This window comes from Natrix helvetica, assembly GCF_964273705.1.
Source record: "Natrix helvetica genome assembly, chromosome: 1".
Classification (NCBI taxonomy): domain Eukaryota; kingdom Metazoa; phylum Chordata; class Lepidosauria; order Squamata; family Natricidae; genus Natrix; species Natrix helvetica.
Window position 1 is genome coordinate 216748500 of NC_138548.1, and position 26639 is coordinate 216775138.

The 26639-nt window shown below is 42.8% G+C and overlaps 2 protein-coding genes across 4 annotated transcripts in view; one reads left to right on the forward strand and one right to left on the reverse strand.

Annotated features, from left to right (window-relative positions):
* Positions 1-296: 296 nt before the first annotated feature.
* On the forward strand, positions 297-14446 carry TMEM106C (transmembrane protein 106C). Its single transcript, XM_081937660.1, has 8 exons — positions 297-436; positions 3811-4027; positions 6647-6710; positions 8061-8220; positions 8315-8455; positions 9187-9230; positions 9935-9988; positions 10945-14446. The coding sequence occupies exons 2-8, from the start codon at positions 3844-3846 to the stop codon at positions 11051-11053; spliced, it is 756 nt and encodes a 251-aa protein (XP_081793786.1). The 5' UTR covers positions 297-436; positions 3811-3843; the 3' UTR covers positions 11054-14446.
* Positions 11160-26639, reverse strand: part of AGAP2 (ArfGAP with GTPase domain, ankyrin repeat and PH domain 2) — a 191445-nt gene continuing 175965 nt past the window's right edge. For all 3 annotated transcript variants that reach the window (XM_081937625.1, XM_081937624.1, XM_081937623.1), the window contains 5 exons: positions 23494-23645; positions 21490-21580; positions 18772-18994; positions 17424-17679; positions 11160-16232 (listed from right to left, as the gene is read on the reverse strand). In XM_081937625.1, coding sequence (XP_081793751.1) covers positions 16026-16232; positions 17424-17679; positions 18772-18994; positions 21490-21580; positions 23494-23645 — 929 coding nt within the window. In that variant the 3' untranslated portion in view covers positions 11160-16025. The remainder of the gene's footprint in view (positions 16233-17423; positions 17680-18771; positions 18995-21489; positions 21581-23493; positions 23646-26639) is intronic.

Consider the following 26639-nt stretch of genomic DNA (forward strand, 5'->3'; position numbering starts at 1 on the left):
AGGCGCTTAAAAGACCTTCGCTTCGCCGTCGTTACGGGTAAATCGCGGTTTAACCTATTGCGCGGAATCGCCCGGGGTGGGTTAGCGTGGCATAGGAAACTACGCAGACAAAAGGGAAAGGCCCGAGGGTCACGTCCGCAGGCAGCAGCGTTCACGTGACTAGAAAGCTCCGACGTCCGGCGCACACCTAACAACAGTCTACCCCCGCTCCCACACTTCCGCGCCTCGCATGCGCAGTGGGTAGCAGGCGCGGCGGCTGAGGTTCTCTGGCCACTTTCGCGTCGGTCCTGCTGCTTTGAGAAAGGTGCGGGGGGGGGGAGGAGAGGGGAGGGGAGTGGGAGTTCCTCGCGGTGACATAATAAGGGGCCGTAGCGACAACATTCCAAAGAGAGAAGAGCGGCTTCCGCAGTGAGAGAGTTTGGTGCGGCGGCTGCAGGTTGGTTTGCGGGGCGGGAGACTTAAGGTTTAACGATGGCAATGAAAGACAGGGGAGGAGGGCTGTCGGTGTGTTTACTTACTAGCAAGGAGGGGCTCCCAGAAGTTAAGTTGGGGGGGAGGCAAACAGGGACGGTGGGTGTAGCAGTCGCAGCAGCAAAAACTTAACGTCCTTAAAGGCCGTTGGTGTCCGGTTGCATAGACTGCAAAGCAACGCTTGGGTTTGTTTTTTATTTATATGCCCCTGAGCCTGCCTCCCTTCCAAGGAGGTCAAGATTTTCTGGCAGATTTTCACAGCATCCTTGTTAGGTGGGACGGTGGCTTCTTGTGGCTGCAGGAACGGGATGGGGGTTCTCCACTCAGTGTTACGGCTGAATGTTGAGGCTCATACTGCGGAGGTTGACTCAGGCTTACATCCTTCCGAGGTCAGATTGTTGGGGGCAATAGGCTGACTAAACCGCTTAGACAGGGCTGTAAAGCACTGTGAAGTGGTATATAAGTCTAAGTGCTATTGCTATTATTACAGGTAGTCCTCGACTTGCAACAGTTCATTTAGTGACTGACATTATAACGGCACTGAAAAAAAGGATTTGGGACCATTTTTCACACTTCTGACCATTGCAACATCTTTCTATGGACATGTGATCAATATTCAGATAGTTGGCAACTGACTCATATTTATGACGGTTGCAGTTTCCTTGGGTCACGCGATCACCTTTTGCCACCTTTTGACAAGCGAAGTCAATGGGAAAGACGGACTTGCTTAACTGTGTTAGTAATTTGACCGCTGCAATGATTCATTTGACAACTCTGGCAAGAAAGGTCCTTAAAAATGGGGCAAAACTCACTTAACAATGGTCTCGCTTAGCAGCAGAAGTGTTGGGTTCAATTGTGGTCGTAAATCAAACTAATACTACCTCTATTAGTAACCATAGTAGTTGTTCCACTCTGAGGATGAAGGTTGTTTTAGCCTAACGTATCAGGAGGAGACCAGAGCTGAGGTGATGGAATTCCCAAGCGTGTTTTACGGAACAGTGCTACCAGTTAGGAAGAAATTAATTCTTATTGGAATTCTGCCCTGTCTCTGGTTGCTTCTGTCAGTAGAACATTTAATTGTTTGTGAAGTATTGATAGCTGTAGTCTCTGCCAGTTGTAGTCCTAAATTTTCCTGCAGTGTATGCAGTGGGCGGGCTTAACTGGGGGATGGAGGAAGTTTACAATCGAAGTATTGTTTTGCAGGCAGAAGAATAGGACTGGTTCTTGTCTTTGTCTTACTTTGGAGGCAAAGCGGGAGAGGGTTGGGTTGGAGGGTCCGTGTGTTTTTTCTTCTTCATTCATTTTGTAATAGAAGCTGTGTTGTATCCACAGCAGCTGCGTTTATTCAGTTGCAACTCCCAAGTTGCAGAATTCCACATGCGGATTGTTTGTTCACCCAACTCTTTTCCTTTGCATTGTGATGGCATTATTTTGGTCAGATCCTTTGGTATGAACTTTCCCTCCTATTGCTTGTACCGTTGTTTTGATGCAGCACAGCACTGTAGTTTATATTTTGGGCTCAGCCTCAGTGCTAGAGTTTTCTTTAAATAAAAATGACTAATTAGCACTGCTCTAGCACTGTTACAGAGGTGTGGTTTAAAGGAGAGTTACAATAGAGAACATTCCCTAAAAACGTTGGTCTTGTTATTTTTCTATTAAAAGTGTTAAAAGCTGAGCTTAATTCAAAAGTAGGCTTGGTGGTGTCAGTAGTTACCTAGCAGCCACCTTCCTCAGTATTTATCAAAATGTCTTGCTTCATCCAATTTTAACTTTTTTTTTAAAAAAAAATTAACTTTCAAAACAATTATTTTCCCAATTTAAATATTTTACCAGATTATTGTAACATTTAAAAAGTACAAACAAAAAATAAAATAATGATGAAACAGGGAGGAAAGGGAGAAGAGAAAAAAGTAAAGGAGAAAAGAAAAAGAAAAGCATTAATTTCCGACTCCTTTTGATGCAGTAGAATAAGGTAGTAACATAAATCCCTTAACTTTTTACTTCTATATAATCGCATATACTAGCCATTTCTGGGAAAACAAATCCATCTAATCAGCAAAACCTAAAATCAAACGTTAGTTTTTTTCCCCACCTCAAAACTGTTCTTGAATAAAATACAATAATGAGAAGTGAAGCATCAGGTTCATCTCGTACCAGAATGATTTGCAGTCCTTTGAAAGAAAACCGGTGGTGATTGCAGTTAAGCATAGTGCTTGATAGTAGGTCTACTTTCCCAGAAAAATAGACAGGAAATTAAACTGGATGATATAGACCAAGTTGAGGGCAAAAAGGTAATAACAGAGGACCACTTTCTGGAAAGTAAGTGCTTTGTCTGATCATGAGCAAGGGTGGACCAATGACACATTCCTCAAATTTCAGCTGTGCCTGCCATCCTCCAAAGATTGCTTAATTATCTTAATTATCCCATTTATTGAAGAGAAAGAAGTGTACCATTCTCCCCTCCCCCTCACCCCTTCTTGCCGCATGTCCTATACAGCCTGCCTGAAAGCAGCATTTCCCAATTTGGCAGTCTATATTATTATAGACTCTATAACTAACTAAATACATGGAGTACACCAATTTAGGGAAGCTTTCTCAAGAAAATAAAAACATTTTCAATTCCCTCAAAGGAGAGTTGAACATTAGACTTTCCCTCAAAGAAAAGTCCAAAGAGTTCATAACTTCAGTTGCTGTATCATTTCATGTTGTAGATCAAAATCCACCGATTTTATAACTTGTACAACTATTAAATGGTGTACATATGAAAAAAAGGGAACTTCTATAATGTGATAAAATCTTTATTCTTGATTACTTGATACTGGTTGACAGTTCTTGTATCTTCTTTTTCTGGCTCCAGAAATATATCTTTAGTCAGATATAGGCCTCTTCAGATACTTTAATTCTGATAATGCTCTCTTGAGCTTATGGGTAACCATAATCCAAAATATTTAGAAAGCAATGGGTGTCCTTCCCTATTCTAATGCTTATCTTGTTCCTAAATAGGATTATAGAATAGGCTAATCTTGGATAAATGGAATACCTCCCTCCCTCTTTTCTAATATAATTATACAGTGATAATCACTTCTCTTGTTTAGTTAACATAATCCACTGTGAATCCCCCTCCTCCCAAAAATTAAAATAAATAAATAAATAAATAAATAAATAAATAAATAAGGCACATCCTGTGTATAGGTCGCAGATCTTTTTGGATGTTTTCCTTCAGAATTTGGATTATTGGAAGGCATACGTTTTTAAGACCGTGTTGTCCATGTGAAATTTGTGCTAATGGTGGAAGACTCTTACTCCTGTGTACATTTCCCCCCTCTATTTTACTTACAGTTTCATGTGGGGTTACCCTGAATACTAGTTGCAATGGGGTCTTTCCATTCTGTGGATTCAAGTAACCATTGCTCCAGGAGGCAGAAAGAGAATGATGAGGATTTATTGACCAATAAAGATCGAGAAGAAGATATTGCCAAGTTTCCATATGTGGAATTCACTGGACGAGACAGCATCACCTGTCCCTCCTGCCAAGGCACTGGCTGCATTCCCACAGGTAATTTTATGTGCCCTGCTTTGGTTAATTGGTGAGTCCTTTTGGACATGAACATTTCATGGTCCTAGCATGCCATTCTTTCCTCACTTCTTACCTTCGCCGTTTCCTGCTGCTGTTTCATGTTTTACCTAGAGGTGTAATGATAACAGTTGAAGAACAACTTTCTTGTCAAATGAATGGGTGTTATTTAAAACTTCCTTTCCGTTCTGTGATTGGGTTTATCTCTTTAATCCAGCTTGGTTTGAATGTATTGAACCATTTGCTTGCTCTGCAAGGAACCCTTTGTGTGGTGTTTATCATTTGTTTCCTTGATTGACACAAGGAATGACGACATAATGGGGTTAGGATTGTTTGGAGAATTTTGTTTCAGGACAGAATTCTCGCCATCTTTTTTTGCTATAGAGTCCTATAATCTTATCGCTATCATAATCTTCAGGGCCCGGTTTCGAGAATTTGTTCCATCGCACTTTGTCTTACCTACATGACATGGGGCTGCGTTATATGAGGGACTTCCTCTGCCTAATTACATCTGCTCATCCTATGGATCATGTTTAATTGATGGGTCCTAAGCAGAGGTGATATTCAGCAGGTTCTGATTAGTTCTGGAGAACCAGTAGCGGAAATTTTGAGTAGTTCGGAGAACCAGTAAATATCACCTCTGAATGGCCCCGCCCCCATCTATTCTCTGCCTCCCGAATCCAACTGATCGGGAGGAAATGGGGATTTTGCAGTATCCTTTCCCTGCCACGCCCACCAAGCCATGCCCACAGAATCGTTAGTAAAAATTTTGAATCCCACCACTGGTCCTAAGGGACAGGATTTTTCTGCTGTGTCCCCCCCCTCCCCCCTTTCACACAAAGTAAGGCTGGCCTCCTCTTTTAACTTTGTGGACATCCTCAAGACCGGTTGAGGCCTAGGCATCCAGGGGACTGGCAAAATATTAAAATGACTCCTGGTTAATTAAAATGTACTCTTCACCTGACCTCTTTTAAACTTTGTCATACCTTTTACAATTTTAAAGTTTCTAATATTAATATTGTTTAGAAGTTTGTTGTACGCCACCTAGAATCACGTGATTGTGGGATGTGTGGCCATCTAAATACGAATAAATGAATAAAATTTTTTCGATTCTCCTCCTCCCGTCTCTGCCCCCATTTGTTGCCACAATCACACATACAATTACTAATGCTCTGGAGGTTAATCTGCCTGAAATCAAGTTCCTCCTGAAGTAAAAGCATTGACAGATCTGGTTTACGTATTACACTAAGGCAGGTGTTCTGTCCCGTGATTCCAATGAATATGCAGACACAGGCTTGGCTGTCTGCCACGACTAATTACAGAGATAAAGCCACCCCTTGGCTAGGAGCCTAGAACGCTATCTTCAAGAAACCAAGATTAGACTTACGGAATGCTTTCTCAACAGCTAGTAAAATGGACTGTTGTTTCCTGCAAAGATTCCCCTCCCATCGCTCCACCTATAAACTCTTTGGGAGGGGCCACAACTGTAGCCAGCTGTCCCTATTTCCTTCTATGATGTTTTCTCCACAGCTGCTCCCTTCTCCTCTCAGCTCTACGTAACACGCACATCAGGGACAACCTCCCTCTGTTCCTCCTCACTGCTCCCTGACTCAGATGCCACCTGGTGGCCAACAGGCCTGTCTAGTCCCTGCTCTGACTCCAAACACCCTCCAGAGTTTTCCTCATCCTCCAGAGCAGTCCCGTAATGGTCATCGCTGTCAGAGTTCACCAACAGCTCAGCCGGCCGCAACAGCAGGAGTGTCAAACTCAATTTCATTGAGGGCCGGATCAGGACCTTGGGAGGGCCGGGGTGGTGTAGCCAAGGTGGGTATGGCCAGCATGTCATCACTTGTGTTGCAGGGCATCAGTGGTGGCGTTAGTGCTCTGCCAGTGAAAATGGGCTCCAAGCTCCATTTTTGTCTGTGATGGCCTCCTACAATCCTCAGTCAGTGAAAACAGAGTTCAGGAGGCCACACATGGCCCTTGTGAGCTCCATTTTTGGCTGGCAGACGCAATGTCGACCGGTGGTTCCGTGGGCCAGATCTAAGCACCCCATGGGCCGGAGCTGGCCCCCGGGCCTTTAGTTTGACACCTCTGCACTAAGGCATGGTTTCCTTGTGGTATGAAATGCTGCTATTTTCGACTTGTAAATTGTGGTGTACAGCTTAGCACAACGATTCAGCCTAAATTTACTCGTTAAACTTACATTGCTGCTGACATTAGATGTAATATCTTTTGTCTGGTGCCTGAGACTTAAAATTTCACTAGTATATTGCATATACTCAAAAACAGTGGCTTAGAGGCCTGTTTCATTTTTGCCACATGAAGGAAAATCTTGCTTAAGCTATTACCATCTGTTTATTTAGATTAAAAATCCCTTGGAAGAAATATATAGTCTTGTGCTCCAGAGAGGTTCCTGCGTTTTACTAAGCTTGTTACATGTTGTCTTTTCTTGGTATGAAGACAGAAATGTGACTTTTAAAATGACGTGTTCTTCACTTCCACTCACACTGCATTTAAAGAAAAGACTCTAAAAATGGTCCTTTCTCACCATGACACAGAGAGGTTGGTACTCATGGTTATTATTGCTTTTGTCTCCAGAGCAAGTTAACGAACTGGTTGCTTTGATTCCATATCATGATCAAAGATTAAAACCTCAAAGAACGTAAGTATACAGGAATAATTAATTCCTATTCTTGTGTAATGTATATAAGTTGCACGGGCATGACACAAATGAATATTCAGCTGAAGCTTTTCAGACTTGTATTTCCAACTCCACCCATGTCAGTTGAGAATACTTGGAAATCATTTTAATCTCTAAAGTATATGGGTGCTTCTGGATTACAACTTAATGTGATCAAATGACCAATATAATTTGCTGTCTTCAGTCTGTCCCTATAATTACCAAGTGAATTCTGGCGTCTTAATGGGAAGGCAATGTTTCATTTTTTTCAGTGCAGCTTAGAACATCTCTCCCTCCCTCCCTCTCTCTTTCTCCCTCCCCCTCTCCCTATCTGTCTGTTCATGATTATTTTCAATAGGTATCATTTCAAATAACTTAAGTCTTAAATGTGGAAATGCCCTTGAACAACAAAGAATATTGATTGACATGTCTATGGGGAGAGGCATTTTCAAGGACTAAAGTGGGAAACATTACTTTTGGGAATGAAATTTCATGAAGGGAATATTTTAGATTAAAGTTTCTCAACCGTGGCAACTTTAAGATATCTGGACTTCAACTCCCAGAATTCCCCAGCCAACATGCTGGCTGAGATGTGAAATCTGGAAATGGAAGTTCAGATTACTTGCTAAGGTTGAGAAACACTGCTTTAATTGAAGCAGGACTGAGAACTTGATGATTCTTCCGCATGCTACTGGCTTAACAGTTTTCAGTACCCCTTATTATATGTTACATAGAATGGGGCTGTTAAGTGGAATTGAGAATTTGGGTTATGATTTTCATTTTCCTCACTGAAATCTTATTTGAAAATGATCAGAATAGCTAAAGCAATTTTAAAAGTAGTAGTGTGTTACAGAAAGATTAAAATAGAGGCTTACCTTTAATTTTAAAAAATTATAGTCAGAAATCAATTGACGTCTTAATCATGGCATAGGAAATCTAATTCTCGCTTAAGATTGCATATAGCCCTGCCCCAAATTGTCTCGGGGAACAAAAAGTATTTGACATATTTGCCTATTTTCAGGCTAGGATGAAATATTTTGTCGGAACTTGATTTGTGTCCCCAGAAAAACTAAGATGAATCTTAGAATGGCTGAGTAGATTCCCCTGATCATTCTCCAGATCTTATGATGTCTGATAATGCAGTCTCAGAATTTTGCAAATGGTAAACAATAATACAATGCTGAGATGCATTAATGAATTAAATATTAAAGTGGAAGGTCTTCCAGTTCTATCGCTAAGTAGAACACGGAATCTTTTGCAATGTACAGCAAGATCTGCCTGCAGGACCCGAGCACAGCAAATTGTCTGAACTATTGGCCTTGTCTTCTGCAGGAAGCTCTACGTCTCTGTGTCAGTGCTGCTCTGTCTTCTAGCATCAGGACTGGTGGTCTTCTTTCTTTTTCCACATTCAGTGCTTGTGGATGACAATGGCATCAAGGTGGTTACAGTCTGGTTTGATGAAAAAAACTCCCTAGTCATTCTTTCCATCACGGTAAGGTCCAGTACATTAATCTTCATAAAGTTAGATGTCTAGGGTAACTGGAAAACTGTTTTCAGCAGTTTTCCTTCCTCTCTCCTGTCCATAGGCCACCCTTCGGATCCGGAATTCCAATTTCTATTCTGTAGCAGTGACCAACTTGTCCAGTCAGGTGCAATACATGAACACTGTGGTTGGGACCCAACAAATCAACAACGTTACTCGTATCCAGCCACTGAGTGATCAGCTGGTATGGCAATTATTTTACATGAAACTAAGATTTATGGTGACAGGGGCTAGGTGTGGTAAGAACAGATAATCTTGTAGCTCAGGGGCTCCCAATTTTGGCAACTTTAAAACACATGGACTTCAACTCCCAGAATTCCCCAGCCAGCTATGACGGCTGGGGAATTCTGGGAGTTGAAATTCACGCGTCGTAGAGTTGCCAGGATTGGGAACACCTGTTCTAGCTAACTCAAGAGTGAAAGGCAATTTGGCTCCTAAAAGAACCAGTGTCCCGGACCATGGACTCCTCTGATGGCTCCTTGTAATATGAGATGTATTTTTAAATTATTTTACTGAAAAGTCAATAAATGGGAAACTTGGAAAGTCTAAAGTGTTCATATCTATTGCCACCCAAAATTGTGCTCTCAGATGACAAGCTCTATAATTTTTTAAAATGAAATTTATGAATAAGGAATGTCTCTTGACTTAAAATAGACCCCATAATTATTCTGAAAAAAAAAAAACGCAATGCCTGACTTTATTTATTGTTGTCCCCACCCCCACCCCTTAAAAAAGAAAAATAATCTGAATGTTGAGAGTATGTGGGGACATGAGTGCCTCATAGTTTGTTTGGAGGTTTTTTTTTGTGATTGGCATCATCCACTATGGCAACCTCTGTGTGAAGAAGCAAACGTTTGCTTCAGAGTCCTTTACTGTTGCTGGTTTATAGTTAACTCACAATCTGTGTTTTTCCAGGTAAATTTCACCATGAAAGCTGAAATGGGTGGACCTTATGTATAGTGAGTAATTTGTGTTTTTGGCATTTGACGTTAATGAAGAAATAGAATATTTACTGTGAGATAATTGTCATTGTTAGGTTCCCTAATAAAGTTTCAGTTATTTTATCTTATATATGCAGTAGATCTATGGCAGCTCCTTCTAGGCTTATAATTTATGTGTAAGCCTTCACTTGTGTTATAGGTTTCCAAGTATCATCCCTTCTTATTCCCATTTGTATAAATTTGAAAGCTTTTCCTTGCATGCTTCCATGTTAAAAGAAAAAAAAAATTGGGAGTATTGTCAGAAGCCATAATCTTTCTCATTGCTTCAAATCACTGGAAGAACCCAACCTTTTAAAAAATATTTTAATTGTTTAAATAGTCTGAAAAGTATGTGTAGAATATTTTCCTAGTTGTTCCAAAAGTAAATTTATTCCTAAAAAGATGTTGCTGTGTCAATATGCTACTGTTAAATGGTATCTCTACTGAAATGCTATCTCTACCTGAAATGGTATCTCTATATTGTGACTGATTTAACAAAAGCCATAGGTATGAAAAATAGTCCATAACCTATGGTAAATAAAGCTAAACACAGATTTGGCAATAACATCTGCTCAAGGTTAAATTTGGCTATACCATGTTCTGGATATAAATAATAGTTTTCAAGATTGCTTGCGTCATTTAGTTTCTAAATTATTTTAAGATTTTCTGATTTTCTCTTTCAGTTTCTTCTGCACGCTGCCAAAGATACGAGTGCACAATATTGTGATTTTTATGAGGTGTGTAACTTTTACGGATTTTTTTTAAAAAAATCTTTGCATCTCTTGGGTTAGAAACACATTTGAAAACATTCCTCCTGTTTTATATTTCCAAATATAAATTCCTAAGTAGTTTGGTGATTGTCCCCTAATACTAGAAAATCATTTTCTTAATCCCAGAACCCCCTTTAATAATTCTGCTGATTTTTGATGGCACAGTGGCCAAAAGCTGGGAAAGATGGAAAAGTTAGGAAGTTGTGTTTTTTTTAACAAGCAAGCCATAATGCCAAAAGCTGGTATTATGGCTTGCTGTTTAAAAAAAAACAACTGGAAAAGACAATCAAACTGTTATATATATCCTGGATTAGTCTTAACACATAATAAAAGTCTCTCCAAAAATTGAACACTCCCCTTCTCCCACATTTAAGGCCTTTATCTGATTGCTTTAATATAAAAACAGCCGGTGAATAACCCAGGTTTGGTAGGAACAGAGAGAGGGTCTGTCTTTTTTTTTTATATGTCAGTAGGTCCCAGATTACTGTCTGAACTTGACCACTGCCTTACCTAGCAAACTTGTATTTTCTGGGCTTCTGAAGGAGAAGAGTGGAGTTACAGGAAATTTAAACGAGGTGAGGACTCTGTGACCCTCTAGATCTTGTTGGTTTCTAATTCCTACCCTCTTTGGTCTCCATGGCAAATGGCAAAATATGCTGTGGTAGCATCCCTCTCCTTTATGTTAAATGAAGATAGTTTTATTGATACGTACAATGTTGCCCTATAACTTTGCAGATGGTTTTTGAATGCAGCTTAACTTGAGCATTGTCCAGTGTGGAGCTGCTGTATTTGTATGTTGAATGATATAAACATTCTGGCCCATAATATTAATATTTCAGTATAGATATATGTTGCGAGGGCTCCACTTACTTTTTGGTTTATAAACAAAATTCATCCTTTTCTCTTTTCTTTCTGCCTTTCAGAACGTCAGTGAAAATCTCCTACATTGGCCACACATCTCAAAGTTCCTTGGAGACCTACAATTACGTTGATTGTGGCGCCAATTTCACAGCTGCCCATTCTGGCCCTTAGCCCCCAACTCTGGGAGATGAAGCTCAAGAGAAGGGCAGCTTAAGTCAGCTACATATACTGGTGATCCTAACCAACTGGCTTCCATTACTCTGTAACTTATGATGGAATTTTTGTTATGAGGAGAAAGAAGAGCTGTTTTAGCCCTTGGCACAAGGAAAGGGCTGGGAATGAGGCCTTCGTTCCACAATTTTTCACGGACAGTTGGCCTGAGCCTTGGTGCTGATTTGAAGAGGATTTGTTTAATCCCAGTCCCCACCTTTTCTTCAGATGCTATTGTGCTTTTCTTGTTATCCCCCATTGACTGACTTAGTTTCTGAATAAGATTTGTCATGTTTACAAGTTTTTCCATTAAAATTTAAGAAGGGATAAGTTTCTAAAAATGTTCGGCTAGCCTACTAACCATGAAACATATTTGAAGACAATGGCCTTCTGACGTGGTTACTGCCAATAAGGGAGCTATTGTCCAATTGTACAAAGGGAAATAATTTTGAAAGGTTTCTGTGTACTCTTTAAAACGCCTGTCTTATTGTCAGAGAAACCAAGAATATGTATCGCCTAAGTCCCACTGAAACATCTGAAGGTAGCGAGTTGCACTCTTTATATGTGAGATCCCTATAAATATGTATCTTTTCATTGATACAACTTTTACGATAGTTCCCTGCACACGTCATTCTAAAGAGCACACAATTGAATTAAGAATTCTCACATTTGATGAATCTAGAGTACTTTGATTTTTTTTTTTTGCCTACAAGAATGAGCATGGTGGAAGAAGGACTCTTCAGGTTTTCACAGAAGTGGTGAGCACTTTTTAAACTGTGGATCTCCAAAGTCTCTGAATTGGGAGGACACTGGCTTAGCTGGCCTTTATTATTAGCACAGAAGAGTTTGATTGTGCAGATTTTGGTAGGGGGTGGGAATACTTGGTTTTCTGCAAAAAGAGATTAATCTTAATGTTGCTGTGTAGTACGGCTTCTTAAAAAGATTAGTGTGGGATATACATTTAAAAAGTAACATTGGAATTGGGCAAAGATATGTCTATAGGAAATAATCTTAATTTTTTTGCAAATACCAATTATAGCACTTTAAAAGTTTCAGTGTTCTAACTCATCTGTTACAGTCTCTTGAAGAAGAAAAAGAAACCTATTTAAACTTGAAGTAAACTTTAAATTTTATTTTTTACTTTCAATGATGGGGGAATTTATGTTCATTTAGAATCTGTACTTTTTCAGTTTGGCAGACTGGATTCCTAAAATGAAGAATAAACCCTTAAATCTCCCCCTTTGAGGAGTCTTCTGGTTTTTCTTTATCAAAATGGATTTTTTATTTTAAGGGGCTAATGGAGACACAGAAGGAGCCATATTCAGGACTGACACTAAGCAGCAGCTGCAAATAAAACCCACTGAATGTATGAAGCCTGTTAGGGTGAGGAGGCCAACAACTACTTGTAACTGTAATGGATTATTGCTCAGTGGCATTTCCCCCCCAAATAAGTCTTAATCTACTTGTTTTAACCACACTTCCTATCTACCAACTCAATTTACAGATCACCAATTATCATACTTTAAATGAAGATACAGTAAAACCTCAATTCAGCAGGCTTATGAGGTGATGGATAACGTTTCTCTTTTTGCTTCCCCCACCAATAAGACAAAAGCCCATTTCTGAAGCAATCTGGACAAGTGTCACACAAACAGTGTAAATGGATGGAAATTGACATCATTTTGAGTTAATGGACCACCTTTCCCCCCTCGTCTGTTAAATTGAGGTTTTCCTACAATGGACCATTCATGCAGCAGTTCACAAATGAAGGCATTGCGATAGCTAGAACAGGTGAGAATGGCTAGAAGGAGAAGTATTTATCATGCAGCACACGCATTTGAGTATGTGGTGGATGAAGATCTCAATGGACATAGATGTGCTTAGTTGTCTCTGTATAATACTACAGCAAGACACCAACGGGCGCTAAGTAATAAGGGGCAAAGCAATACAAGTTAAGCAAATGCTCTTAGGAATCTTCCTGTCCATCTATATGCTGAGTTTTTTTTCTACTTCTGTCATATTAAACACTAGATTTTGTTGCAGTGGGATAAAAGATAGGCAAGGAGATGAATCAAGTGGAGAGAATTAAGAGTACTGTCACTTCCTCGTGGTCTCCTGGGAACATAGCAAGACTTCTGAGATCGCCTGAATATCATGTCCCTAGCTTGCATTTGACCAATTGTTACAAACTCCGTTGCTAACCCTTTCCTTCTCCTCTTCTCCTTCTCAGCATTAGTAATTTCCAAGGGGGGCAACATTTACTTTCTCCTAAATGCTCTTCCTTATTTGCTGCTGCTGTAAAGAGAGAAGAAAAAAAAACCCCCAACAGAAATATTCCCACCCACTTGGCAATCCAACTCTGGAAAGCTATCACAAGAAGGAATAATCAGTCACTGTTATTACATCTTCTTACATTGTCACATACTTACAAGGTACAATCCAAGAGATTACAACAGCTGCACAGGGCCAATAATATCAGCTCTGGCACTTCCACATCCCCTCCCCCCCACTTCCACCCACCTTACTTTTCGAGTCCCAAATCTGGGGCTTGCACAAGAGGCTCTCCCAGAAACTTGTGCTGAACTGCCAGCCGCCCCAAAGCATAAATTACATTCAGTGTTGACGGATCAGTGCCCCCTGCCGCCTTCTGACCCTCAAGGCTGGATTCCAAAGTGCTCGGAAGCCAGGATGCACAGCCAGTTCCCTTCCCAACAGCCTGCCATGCTCATCCATCATGCCATGGGGAAGCTGGCAACAATGTGGGTGTGTTAACTATCCTCTTGGGGCCAGGCCTGTCGGGTTCCATCTGACAGCTAAGGGGCATGGATCTCGTGCAACACAATCGCCAGTACATTCAAGAACTTGTTCAGATTCAGAAGGGCAAGAAAGCCCGAGGTGTCTTAAGAGGTGATGTGGCCTGGCTGGGCTTGTGCCCGTTGCCTGCACGTCCAGTTCTCATGGTACAAACCAGCGGCCAGAGGAATGAGATCAGGCTGGGTTTGACCAGAGGCCAGTGGGATGGAGCCAGCAATTGTAATGGCCGCTCCAGCCCAGGTCTGCCCACACTGGGGAGGGAGGATTAATTGCATTACCCTGATCACAGATTTGAAATAAAGCCTGAGACCACATCACTCATCACAACCACACAGATGCCCCTGCCACAACAGTGGAGGCGAGGCCTGTAAACACTTGCACCAGGAGAGCTGCCAAACTAGAAAGAGAAGAAAGAGTGGGAAGGATTTCATCCTTCTCGAAATGAAGCAATAAACCAGGACAAAAGTCAGAAAGGGGAGATAATACTGGGAGGAGTGAAGAAAGGAGCTTTTTACAAATGTTCCTTCATTTCTTTCTCTTTTTTTTTTTAAAAAAAAACCACGACTCTTCTTTTTAACAGCCAGGCTGTTGTGTTGCTTTGGAAGAACTCCCCCTCTGGCTGCTCAGTAAATGTCTATAGCTTCAGGAGGAGCGTTCAGCATCCATTAAAAGATGGCCTTGTTGAATTCCTCAGAGATGCCCAGTGTTTGCCTCACCGTGGTTGAGCCCCCTTCTTGGCCCGTAACCAGCTGCCTCAACCATTCGTTACCTCCTCTCAACGGCCTGAAAGAGTGGAAAGGTTTCTAAGGAGAAGGAGGCAGCCTGGGGCCTTCGAAAGAGTGTAAAGACATAACAGCTATTTCAGTGCAACGATCTGGCGCCAGACCTGAGGAAAAGTTAGCAGAAGGAATGTGTTTCAGTGCGGCTTGAAGAAGGAGTGTGCTTGGTGTTTCCGAGTGATAGCAGGGTGATCCTGAGTCTAAGACTAAAGGGGTCTGGCAAGGCAATAGGTGGAGACTTGCTGCTAATGGGTGTCTTGGCCTAATTCATTCAGCCTCCCCCGCTTCGACCTGGACAGGCCGGGTGCGGGTGGGCTTCACAACGGCCTCACCCCATTTCAAATTAAAACGATTCACAAAACAGCCATTAGGAGCTGTGTCTGCTAAATAAAAATATGTTCTCTCTCTCGGATAAAGAAAAATGCCCCAAAGAGTCGGCGTTCTACAAGAGAAAACCCAATTTGTTGAAAGGGCGAGGGAAAATGAATAATGGAAACAGGTTTCTCCATGAAATACATGTCCTCGCTGGATTTGAGCAAGCATCTTCACTCTTGTTTTTGTACACGCTCCTGCCTAGAAATGAGGGAGGCTGGCCTACAACCCCTTTAGTGCGCCACAGCTCAAGTGCATCCACTAAGCCCTGTACCCTAACACGAGGGGGAGAGGGGTTCACTTTAGCCAAGTTAAGTGACACAAAGGTTTCTCTTGAACCTTCTTCCCTCAGTGCTATTGTTGTGACAAACGCTCTTGGACCCTTCAACACTCCCCCCCCCGCTCCCCCCTGTATTGTCATGTTTTGGGGCTCCATAGAAGTGGTTAGTGCAGTTCAGTCACCAACCGCGTCAGCAATGCTGATATACATTTCGCCTTCAACACTTTCCTATAAACCCAGAAAGAAAAGGGGAGCTGACCCCACGTAAACACTTGTCCCTCTCATTTCCCAAAGTCTTAATTGGGAAGACGACAACGTCAGCCCAGGTCCTAATTCTTATTCACTCCAAATACTGGGACGCATTGCTCTCGGTTCTCTGTAGGCTTTTTCTGATGACCTGTCTGGAGAGACGGCTGTTTGCCCAGGATATCAGCAGAGCAGCTCAAGGCCTGGCAGTAGAGAGAGCTGTGAGTCTTGGTGATGGCAGCCTATGCCAAGCAGAAACCACTGAAGCCGGGCTCTGGGTGGGAGCCGCCACCTCCTCTGCATGACACAAGTCATGATCTATGCTCCTTGGCATTACAGTCCATGTGCCAGAGGGGAGTGGGATCTCCTTAAGGAGAGGAGGCATCAGTCACTGCACCCTTGTTGGCACCGTTGGGATGGGGAAGAGGCTCCCCCCGGCATGCTACACCAGGGCAGTTCGGGCCTCGGTCCTTCCCATGCTGGCACTGCTGCTTTTCCGGCGCAGGCCTGGGGTGGCAATAGTGCTGTAGCCTTCGTTTGGGCAACCATGTTGCATTAAGATGTCAATGCATTCTTGGCTTCCTGCTCGGCGAGCGTAGAAGAGTGCGGTGTGCCCCACAGCATCATGGGCCTTAACGTCAGCACCGTACTGTGAGAGGGGGAGAAAAAAAGACGGATTAGTGTTAGGAACTCCAAAACACAAGTCCGTTGTGTTCTGCTGTTGTGTAGGCATGATTGGATTTCATCTGAAAGCTGGAAATCTAGAGCTTCAGTAAGGAGTGGAATGTGCTGCAGCCACTGCCACTCTCAAAGGGTTATTCTCTTCCCCAGCCCTTGTTATTTTTGATATTTTTTTCTATAGTTCCCCCAAGTTACACATTGTTGAGTCGTATAGGCCCAGGAAGGAGGCAGCGGCAAACCACTTCTGAAAACTTTGCCAAGAAAAGTCACCAGGAATTAAGAAAAGCTCAAAGGCAGAAAATAATTAAACAAAACCAAGCTACACAGACCAATCACTTCATTCCCCCCCACACACACCTGTTCCAGTTCTCTCTAGCTCCATCAGTACCAGTCTTTTCAAAGACAGGGTAAAATTATCTGTCCAAAATTTCCACCCAATGCTATGGCTGTTCCTAACTTCTGACAAGCAACGTTTTTTTTTCTATACCTCCAGAAGGAGCTTAATGACTTTCCATTGGAGGAACAGTGTGAGTTGGTTGTTATGATGCGGCTAGGCTGTAGGCTAGGAAAAACCACTGCAGGTGCTGGGTTTTTTTTTTGGGGGGGGGGGGGGAACCACATCATTGTTCAGTTTTGAATACCTTGTTTCTCCGAAAATAAGACCTCCCCAGATAATAAGCCCAACTGGACCTTTGAGCACATGCACTAAAATAAGCTCCCTCCCGAAAATAAGCCCTCCCCTAAAATATTTAAATACATGCACAGCTGGCCCCCACTGTTTCCTGGGGGGAAGGGGGGAACATGCCCCATGCCCCCTGCATGCACCAGCCTCGTGGAGGCTGCTCCCACAAACCATAGCTACCGTGCCCCTTCTCTTAGTGGTGGCCACAAAAAGAGAGGCAGGCCCAGTGACCTTAGGGCTGGCAAGAGTGTGCCAGAAACAGAGACAGCACTTCCGGTCCTCTCTGGATCAGCTGATCCACAAGCTGCGGCCCGAGGTTAAGAGGCCTCCTGCACCTCAAAAATAATAAGACCTCCCCGAAAATAAGGCCAAGCGCTTATTTCAGGGGGTCAAAAGAAAATAAGCCCCTGTCTTATTTTAGGGGAAACACGGTAGTTAAACACGGACTTAAAAGTGCCTCTACTGCCAAGAACTTACCCAGACCAAAAGCTGGGTGATAACCACGTGTGAAAGGTCACATGCCACATGCAGAGCTGTGCGCCGATCCTTGTCCCCAGTAGGAGCATTGATCTGTTCCTTGGCACTGTGGGCTAGCAAAAGCAGCACAGCCCACAAGTCTTGGTCCAAGACAGCCTGGAACAGTTGGCACCCGAGGGAGAGTTCAGAGTTTGGTAGTGGTGCCAGAAAGAGTCGTTGCTCATATTTGGCTCGGATCCAAGATTCTCGCTCTTCCCTAAAAAAGGAAATTTAAAAAGTTTGCTATAAGAGTCTCAGAGACACCCTGTTATGAAAAGCACACAAGGTTGAAAAGAAAAAAACAACAACGGGAGATTCTTACGCAGAGAGAGATGGTCAAAGGAATGGAAGATAAGCATGAAGAAAAGGAGTAAAATCCAGATATTCATATACTGATTGCTAGTTATCTCTATGGTGAAAAATTCAAGGCAGTTATATGGACATCTTCTGATCTAAGAGCTAGGATGATTCTCAGGTCCCAAATGGGCTTATAACGATTTGCCACGGCCAACTTGCCATAACCAACTTGCTGCAGAAAAACTCGCCACGGCCATCTCATCACAGGACAACTTAATGCGGAAGAAGACTTACACTAATATCGAAGAAATGGTGGAATAGAATCATTAAAGAAAGGATGCAAAAAGAGGGACAGAATAAAATGTGAATGGCAAAAATTAAAATATTTGTAAATTTATTTTAAATCATTAAATAGAATTGTTACATTGTCCCACAGCAAGTTGGCCGTGATGAGTTGGCTGCGACGAGTTCGCCACGGCAAGTTGGCCATGGCGAGTTGGCCGTGGTGAGTTGGCCACAGCAAGTTGGCTGTGGCAAGTTGTCCCGTTCCCTTTTTGGAAAGGGTGTGGATGTCAACAGCTTCCCCCACTTCTGCATAGTTTCTTCTCCTAGGCCAGTGTTTCTCAACCTTGGTGACTTTAAGATGTGTGGATTTCAACTCCCAGAATTCTTTCAGATAGGTTGAGAAACACTGCTTTAGGCAGAGAGAAGGACAGAATGCTTATTCTCCAAATGAAAAGTATATTTAGAATTAATTCCTTTTGAGTCTGGTTACCCCCAATAGATTCCCTTCTCCCACACACCAAGGCCGCAACGCTGCAATGTGCCCAACCTTAGCTACATCATGCGTTAATAATTTAACTTCTCTCTGTATTGATCCAATACAGCATATGTATTGGATCAATACCAGTATGTGTGCCACAATGCTTACTCCCAGGTACGTAGACACACTAGGCCTGCCTAAGTCTCTGAGGCTATACTTCCACTACATAATGTGATTATCTGCACTTACCGTGATGACTCACAGGTGGGTTTCCGGCGTCCCTGTGTGCATTTCTCCCAAACGCTGTTGGCTGTTTCGTTCCCGATAGAGGTGAGCACCAAGGTGAGCTCCAGGGGCCAGTCATCCAAGTCAAGAGAGCGCACCCGAGACAGGTGGGTGCCCAGATTCCGGTGGATGCCAGAACATTCAATGCAAATCAGCGCCCCCAAGTTCAGACTGGCCCAGGTTGGATCTGGAGCGAAGAAAAGGGAGGAATTAGAAAGTAGGATGAAGGACAGGGAACTGCCCTTCCCCTTCAAAGCAAAGACCTGTTATTCTAAACTAAAGGAATTGTTCTGATGTGCTAAGTCATACCCAACCCAAGTCAGGATGAGAGGTGGTAATTAGCCAAGTGAGGGATATCCCAATGTAATAAAGAGGAAAACCCAGCCTTCTTGGGAGTAAGCCTTATTATCAGGGAGCATTTTCGGATTTGGGCTTGGAGGCCTTCCTTTTATAGAGAATGAGAAAGGAAAGACAAAGGAGAGAGAGAGAGAGAGACAGACAGACAGACAGAGACAGAGACACAGAGAAAGAGAGACAGAGAGACACCACAAGCTGACCAGCAAAAGGGAAGGGTGGAAAGGACTCTGCAGTGGGACTGTTCTTCTGAGCTCCTTTAAGTCTCCCTCTCCAATATTTTAAAGAGACCCAGCTTTGAAACAGCTCCCTTTTCCTATGAAGAATCAATCTGTTCCCTTAAAAAAGAGTGCAGGCTGGGACGCAAAGGAGCCAGGTCTCGCATAGGAGAAGGCAGAGTCGCTGAAGTCTCCTTTGCTGGGGCTGGTAGGCCAAACCTGTCTGCTGGGAAATGACAGGCCAAAGGACAGAAACATCCATGCTTGAAATGGCTTATTTCTTTATAGCTAGACATTATCATTTAATACAATACAATACAATACAATAGTAGAGTTGGAAGGGACCTTGGAGGTCTTCTAGTCCAACCCCCTGCCTAGGCAGGAAACCCTATACCGTTCCAGACAAATGGCTATCCAACATCTTCCTAAAGACTTCCAGTGTTGGGGCATTCACAACTTCTGGAGGCAAGCTGTTCCACTGATTAATTGTTCTAACTGTCAGGAAGTTTCTCCTCAGTTCTAAGTTGCTTCTCTCCTTGATTAGTTTCCACCCATTACTTCTTGTTCGACCCTCAGGTGCTTTGGAGAATAGTTTGACTCCCTCTTCTTTGTGGCAACCCCTGAGATATTGTAATACTGCTATCATGTCTCCCCTAGTCCTTCTTTTCATTAAACTAGACATACCCAGTTCCTGCAACCGTTCTTCATCTGTTTTAGCCTCCATCCCCTAATCATCTTTGTTGCTCTTCTCTGCACTCTTTCTAGAGTCTCCACATCTTTCCTACATCGTGGCGACCAGAACTGAATGCAAATATTCCAAGTGTGGCCTTATCGAGGCATTATAAAGTGGCATTAACACTTCACGTGATCTTAATTCTATCCCTCTGTTTATGCAGCCTAGAACTGTCTTGGCTTTTTTGACGTAGTAATTGTCTGATTGAAGCTTCAAAGGAGACTAAAGAAAAAAGTCTGTCCCTAAAAGCTTAAAGGTGCAGGTGGAAATAAATCAAACTACGTTCCTATTTCTCTGGTGTGTCCGGCCTCTTGTCTTCTTTTCCTTTTCTTAAGATTTAAATATTGTATTGGTAAAATATAAAAACTATAAGATATGATGAAGTGCAACCAAAAATACAACATTGCTAATAAAAAAAGGGAATGTATAAAGTATAGGTAGTTCTCGACTTACAACAGTTCATTTAATGACCGTTCAAAGTTACGACGTCACTGAAAAAAGTGACTTATCATTTTTCACACTTACGACCATTGCAGCATCCCCATAGTCATGTGATTTACATTCGGACCATTTGACAACTGGTTCATAGTTTTGATGGTTGCGGTATCCCAAAGTCATGTGATCATCTTTTTGGGGCCTTCTGACAAGCAAAGTCAATTGGGAAGCCAGATTCACTTAACAACCGTGTTACTAATTTAACAACTGCAGTGATTCACTTAACAAATATGGCAAGAAAAGTTGTAAAACGTGACAAAACTCACTTAACAAGTTTCTCACTTAGCAATATAAATTCTGGGCTCAGCTGTGGTCGTAAGTCAAGGACTACCTGTAACAATTAACTGAGTGACATTTGAAGAAACGAGATATGCATAAAAATGCAGCTCAATCCTTTAATGTACAGTATTATTAAATCTATCCATATAGATCACCTATTACTTGTATTCTCAGTTTTAATACAGGATATTATTTCAGGGAGAGAGAATGAATGTAGGACAGTCTCATATATATTTTGGAGAGGACACTATGTTTCTGGGAAACCATTCATTACTGTGACTCTTGGGATTAAAACGGTCCATCATCTCCAGATTTAGTGAATGTTGGCTTTAAAGCACAAAGAACATTTCAAATCCTATTGTTTCATAAAGCTATTCTGATAGCCCCCAATTTGGCTCAGTCCATCACCGTAATAAGAGAAAGATATGCATGTCATCCAAATCCTTTGAAACAAGTCAGCCTGTCCACCTTCCTCTCTTCAGTGCTCTCCAGCTTTGCTGGACTAAAGTTTCCATCATCTCCAGCCATTCATGCCACTAGCTATGTGGGATGGAAATTCAAGAGCGCACCTGGTTGAAAAACTCTGAACTGCCACATACTTACTTAACGCCCCACAATCCACACACAAAGAATTTCCTTTGGCATTTCGGATAGCCTGGATTGCCACTGCTTCACTCTGGCTGTCCATCCGGGCCTGTTGGGGAGACAGAAGACAGATAGATGCTAAAATGTCCATTGATCCAGGGGTTACTTCACAGATTGCCCTAATTTTGACAGAGGCCTTGCAAGGCAGGGTAAGCTATTGCCTGCTATGTCTTGAAACACATCTTCCAAACATGTATGAAAATTTTGGATTATACTCCACTTCCATTCTCAAATACAACAGAATCCCTGAGGATACTCTCCCTTCCCTACATTTCTTTATGTTTGATATGAAAAAAATAATAATGGTATAAACCTCCCAGAGTCATTTTGAAATGAGATGGGCACTGGGCAGCAAATATAAATGAAACAAATAAACAAATCAAAATGAATCACAAAAGTTAGTTTTATTTTCAGCAGGACCTACTCTGTGGGGCTATTCACAGAAGGGAAACCCAGTTTTCCCTCTCCAATAGATCAACCCATTTTTTTCCAATTTCTGTGTGTGTAATTGGCTTCTATTTTTCTTGCTTTTAAAAAGTTTGTGTGAATTACAGCGATTGTTTCAAATGTGGTTGAACTGCAACTCAATCATTAATTAACCGCTAATCATTTGCAAATAATGCTCAAACTCTTCTTACCATGATAAGAGAATTATGACTGGGCTAAATCACTTTGAGTGATAGAATTCAGGAAGGAAGGAAGGAAAGAAGGAAGGGAGGGAAGGGCATGCCATGGGCAGGTAGCTCAAATGCTTCTGCCTAAGACATTGAAATTATATGCATAAATGTTTTAATGGAAAATAATTCATTTGTCTGAACCCCAGAGTTGAAAAATGAAGAGTCCAGAAATAGATTTAGTCAATCAAATAAAAAGTGTGATACGGTAATATTTAATACTAATATTTAATACTTTGCAAATGTTTTTGTGTAATATTTTGCAAATGTCCTTTTGTAATTATTGGTAAATTACATTTATTATTTCATCCTTTAAAATGTTCTATGCCTAATTCAAGTTAGGCCTGGGGATATTTATCTTCCCAGCCTGTTTTCCAACTCTCATCCTAATAACTTGCTCTCTCTGTGTGTGCTGAATATTAGAGGCTGTGGTCTCTGTTTAAAACTTCTTCTTTGCCTGCTTATTCTTTCCCTCTGGACTTTCTGGGCCTTCATAGTTCAACCATCTGACTAAAGTTTTATTATATTTTCAAATGTCCACTCCTTCTGCCTTGTTTCCAGCCATCCATTGTATGTGATGATTACTGGAATGATAGCATTGGAAGATAAACAACTTACAGTGATTTGTAAATGACCATACAAAGTTACAACAGCATTGTCCATGCCCTTCTTTGCCTCCTCAAATATCTGGTAACTCAAATATGGATAGTGCATTTACAAATCAATCTATCAATCAGCATAGAGCTGGAAGGGACCTTGGAGGTCTTCTAGCCCAACCCCTTGCTGAAGCAGGAGACCCTATACAATTTGAGACAAGTGGCTGTCCAGTCTCTTCTTAAAAACCTCCAGAGATGAAACACCCACAACTTCTGAAGGCAACTGTCCCACTTCCTAATTGTCCTCACTGTTAGGGAGTTTCTCCTTAATTCCAGGTTGCTTCTCTCCTCAATTAGTTTTCATCCATTGCTTCTGCCTTCTGGTGCTTTGGAAAATAGGTTGACACCCCCCCCTTTTTTTTTTTTTTTTTTTTTGCAGCAGTCCCTCAAATATTGGAATGCTGCTTTTATGTCACCTCTAGTCCTTCTTTTCTCTAGACTGGTCATACCCAGTTCCTGCAACCGTTCGTCATGTGTTTTTGTCTCCAGGCCTTTAATCGTCTTAGCTGCTCTTCTTTGCACTTTCCCCCAAAGTCTCAACATCTTTTTTGAAATGGCCAAAATCACAACAGCCTTAGAGGCAATCAATACTTAAAGGCGGGCTTCAATAGGGAAAGGGACAGGTTCAATACCTTGTTCTTGCTGCTTTCACAGCACTGCAAGCTGGCCAAGATCTGGCTCTCGATCGCTTGGACCCAGGAATCTCTCTCCTCGAAGCTGTTGGCCTCAAAATGCCATGTCTGCCCTGTGCTGGAGACGATGATGAACTCAAAGTTCTCCTCTTCTGCGGATGCAAAAGAGTGGCATTCAGGTGTAATGAAATGAAGCTCGAACTGTCTTACAGTCCCCTGAAGTTCAAACCATGTTACAGTCACAAACTGGTGTTGGGACAAAATCTGGGGGGAGGCGGGAAAAGACATTCAGAAGTTAAATGAACACAAAAGAGGCTTGGGTTGTTGTTGCTTTTGTAGCGCAGACGCTTAGGAAAAGTTGTAGGGAGATGATCGATTAGTATTAGGGACACAATTATCTAGCGTTGACCCAGGCCAACATTTTAAATTCACACACAGCAAGAACCTGAAAGAGTTGTACATGGTTGCTGTCCCTTTCTGGAGGGGGGTGGGATGGGGGGAATCCCATTGATTCTATCAGCACTTCATTAGCTCCCAAGATATTTACAACTTTAAAGTTATTTATGGAGCACTTTTAATTGCAGAGCACATCTGTGCAGTGGAGGGATTCAATTTTTTTTACTACCGGTTCTGTGGGCGTGGCATGGCTTGGTGGGCATAGCAGGGGAAGGTTACTGCAAAATCCCCATTTCCTCCCGAACAGCTGGGACTCGGGAGGCAGAGAATAGATGGGGGCGGGGCCAGTCAGAGGTGGTATTTACCAGTTCTCTGAATTACTCAAGATTTCTGCTACCGGTTTTCCAGGAGTGGTCAGAGCCTGCTGTATACCACCTCTGCTCCTGTGCATTTGCTTGCCACAGTACTGTAGGCTTAACACTGCTCATTCCTGAACTAGAGAGCAGAGTTAATGTGTGGAAACACAATAGCACTTGGCTGTGGTTCTTATAGGATAAAGGAGGTTTTGACTCCTCTTTTCCAGCCTCACACTTCGTTTTGAACATGGATGGAATTTGGGGCCACTCAAGATCCAGCCAGAACAGCAAGCTCAGGAGGCAGGGAATAGCAATAGTACTTAGACTTATATACCGCTTCATAGTGCTTTTACAGCCTTCTCTAAGCAGTTTAGAGTCAGCCTAAACTGGGCCCTCATTTTACCCATCTTGGAAGGATGGAAGGCTGAGTCAACCTTGAGCCTGGTGAGATTTGAACTGCCGAACTGCAGCTAGCAGTCAGCTGAAGTAGCCTGCAGTGCTGCACTCTAACCACTGCGCCACCTCAGCTCAAATGGCCAGCGAATGATAATCAATGATGGCCAGGCAATTCCTCACCAGGTGAGGGCTCTGACAAGAACTAGGGCCGTGGTAGGGAGCAGAACTTTCTGCAAGCAAGCCCAAGCCATGGGTGAGGTAGGGCAGGGGAATGTGCTGATTGCATAAAAAGAAATCCTTGCAATGCCAGCTTCCCTTCTCTGCCTTTTGCAGGAGAATCAGGGCAGGGAAGTGGGAATTAGTTGGTTGGTTGGAATGGTAAAAGATCACAACCCATCTGAGATAAAAGTGCTAAGGCATCCCTTGAGATCAGCAAAGCTTAAGCACTTTTATCTCAGATGGATCACTTGTCAGCCCTGGAGGCCATCTTTTCTTTTGGATCCTAAGGGCTTCCACACTTGGTGCTGTGGGAAAATGGGAGGGGTGTTGCATAGAGTTAGTAGAGTTATTTAGCCATAACAACATTCTTTTCTCTGGGACGTTCAGCCTGCACCTGGAGTGGCGTGACTAGGAGGCATCTCCAGTTGGGACAATGGATCGATTGGAACATGTGATGGACACGTGGGGTGCAGGGGAAGGTGCTTGGACTTTCTTCTGGGTGGGGAAAACCCAGGAGCTTTCAGATTCGGGTTTTCCCAGAACTGCCAATATGATATCTCCAATAAAATGTATCTTCAAGGAATTGATTGCCTCGGAGTTTTACTTGGTTGGGGGTGTTACTTGGAACTCTGACATTACTTTTATTTCTGATGGATCCCTTTTATCTCTGGCGGATCCCTTTTATGTCAGATGGATCAGATTCTATTTTGCTCCCACAATTGTCTTTGCTGGGTAAAGCTTCAAAATCAAAGACCACAGTGGGGGCAAAAATTCAGAGTTATTTCTAATGCCAGTGGTGGAATACTGAAGTATTGATTATCACTGGACTTGGAGCAGGAGATCCAAGGTTAAATCTTCACTCAGTGATCCATGACCACTTCTTCTGGGAAGAATAATTAAGAAAATGGAAATGGAGAGTCAGTGGGAGTCTGGGGAAAGGGCCATACCTGCATCTTCAGCATAAAGGACCAAGGGGTTTCAGCCCTGTTCCCACTCCTCAACAGGTCAAATGACTCTACCACCAACAGAATAGTCTGCAAAATGTGTCAGTTTTTACATACCTTGGAACTGCTATAAATTTACCATCTACTTGAGGGAGAAAACACTCTCCTGCAGAACAGCCAGGGATGATCCTAAGCCTATCTCACTCATGGGTTGGAAGCAAGATGAAGACAGAATCATGGGGATGTGGCCAGGGGTGGGTTTCAAAAATTGCAGCAATGGGTTCGCTGCCCTGTTGCTGGGTGGGCGCGGCCTAGTCGGCCTCCTGCACCACGCCGGTGTGTGTGTGTTTTTCCGCTCTCCCCAGGCTCCGGAGGATTTCCTTGAGCCTCTGGGAGGGCGAAAACTGCTTCCCCCAGCTCCGGATGCCCTCCAGAGGCTGGAAACAGGCCCGCTTCTGGACTTCCGGAATTTCTGGTATACCAGTTTTTCGCCCTCCCCGAGCCTCCATGCGGGCCCTGCATTTACCTGGCATGATGAACGGGCCACGTGGATGCACCTGGGAGGGGCGGGATGAGGTGGGCGTGGCCAACGAGGGGTGGTGTTTGGGGGTTCACTGAACTGGGTAGAATCTTAGCTAGAGGATCACCCGAACCCATGCGAACCCCCAGCAGCCCACTGCCACATCATGTGGCAGTCTATAAAGAATTCATGAACCTACTGCTAATAAATACAAATGGGGAAAGGCTCTCTAGGTTTCTGGGCTCTTCTTTCTATACCCATTTGTCTTTCAAGAAGCCTGCTTGTGCACCGCCAAAAATTGTGGAGCCCTATGTT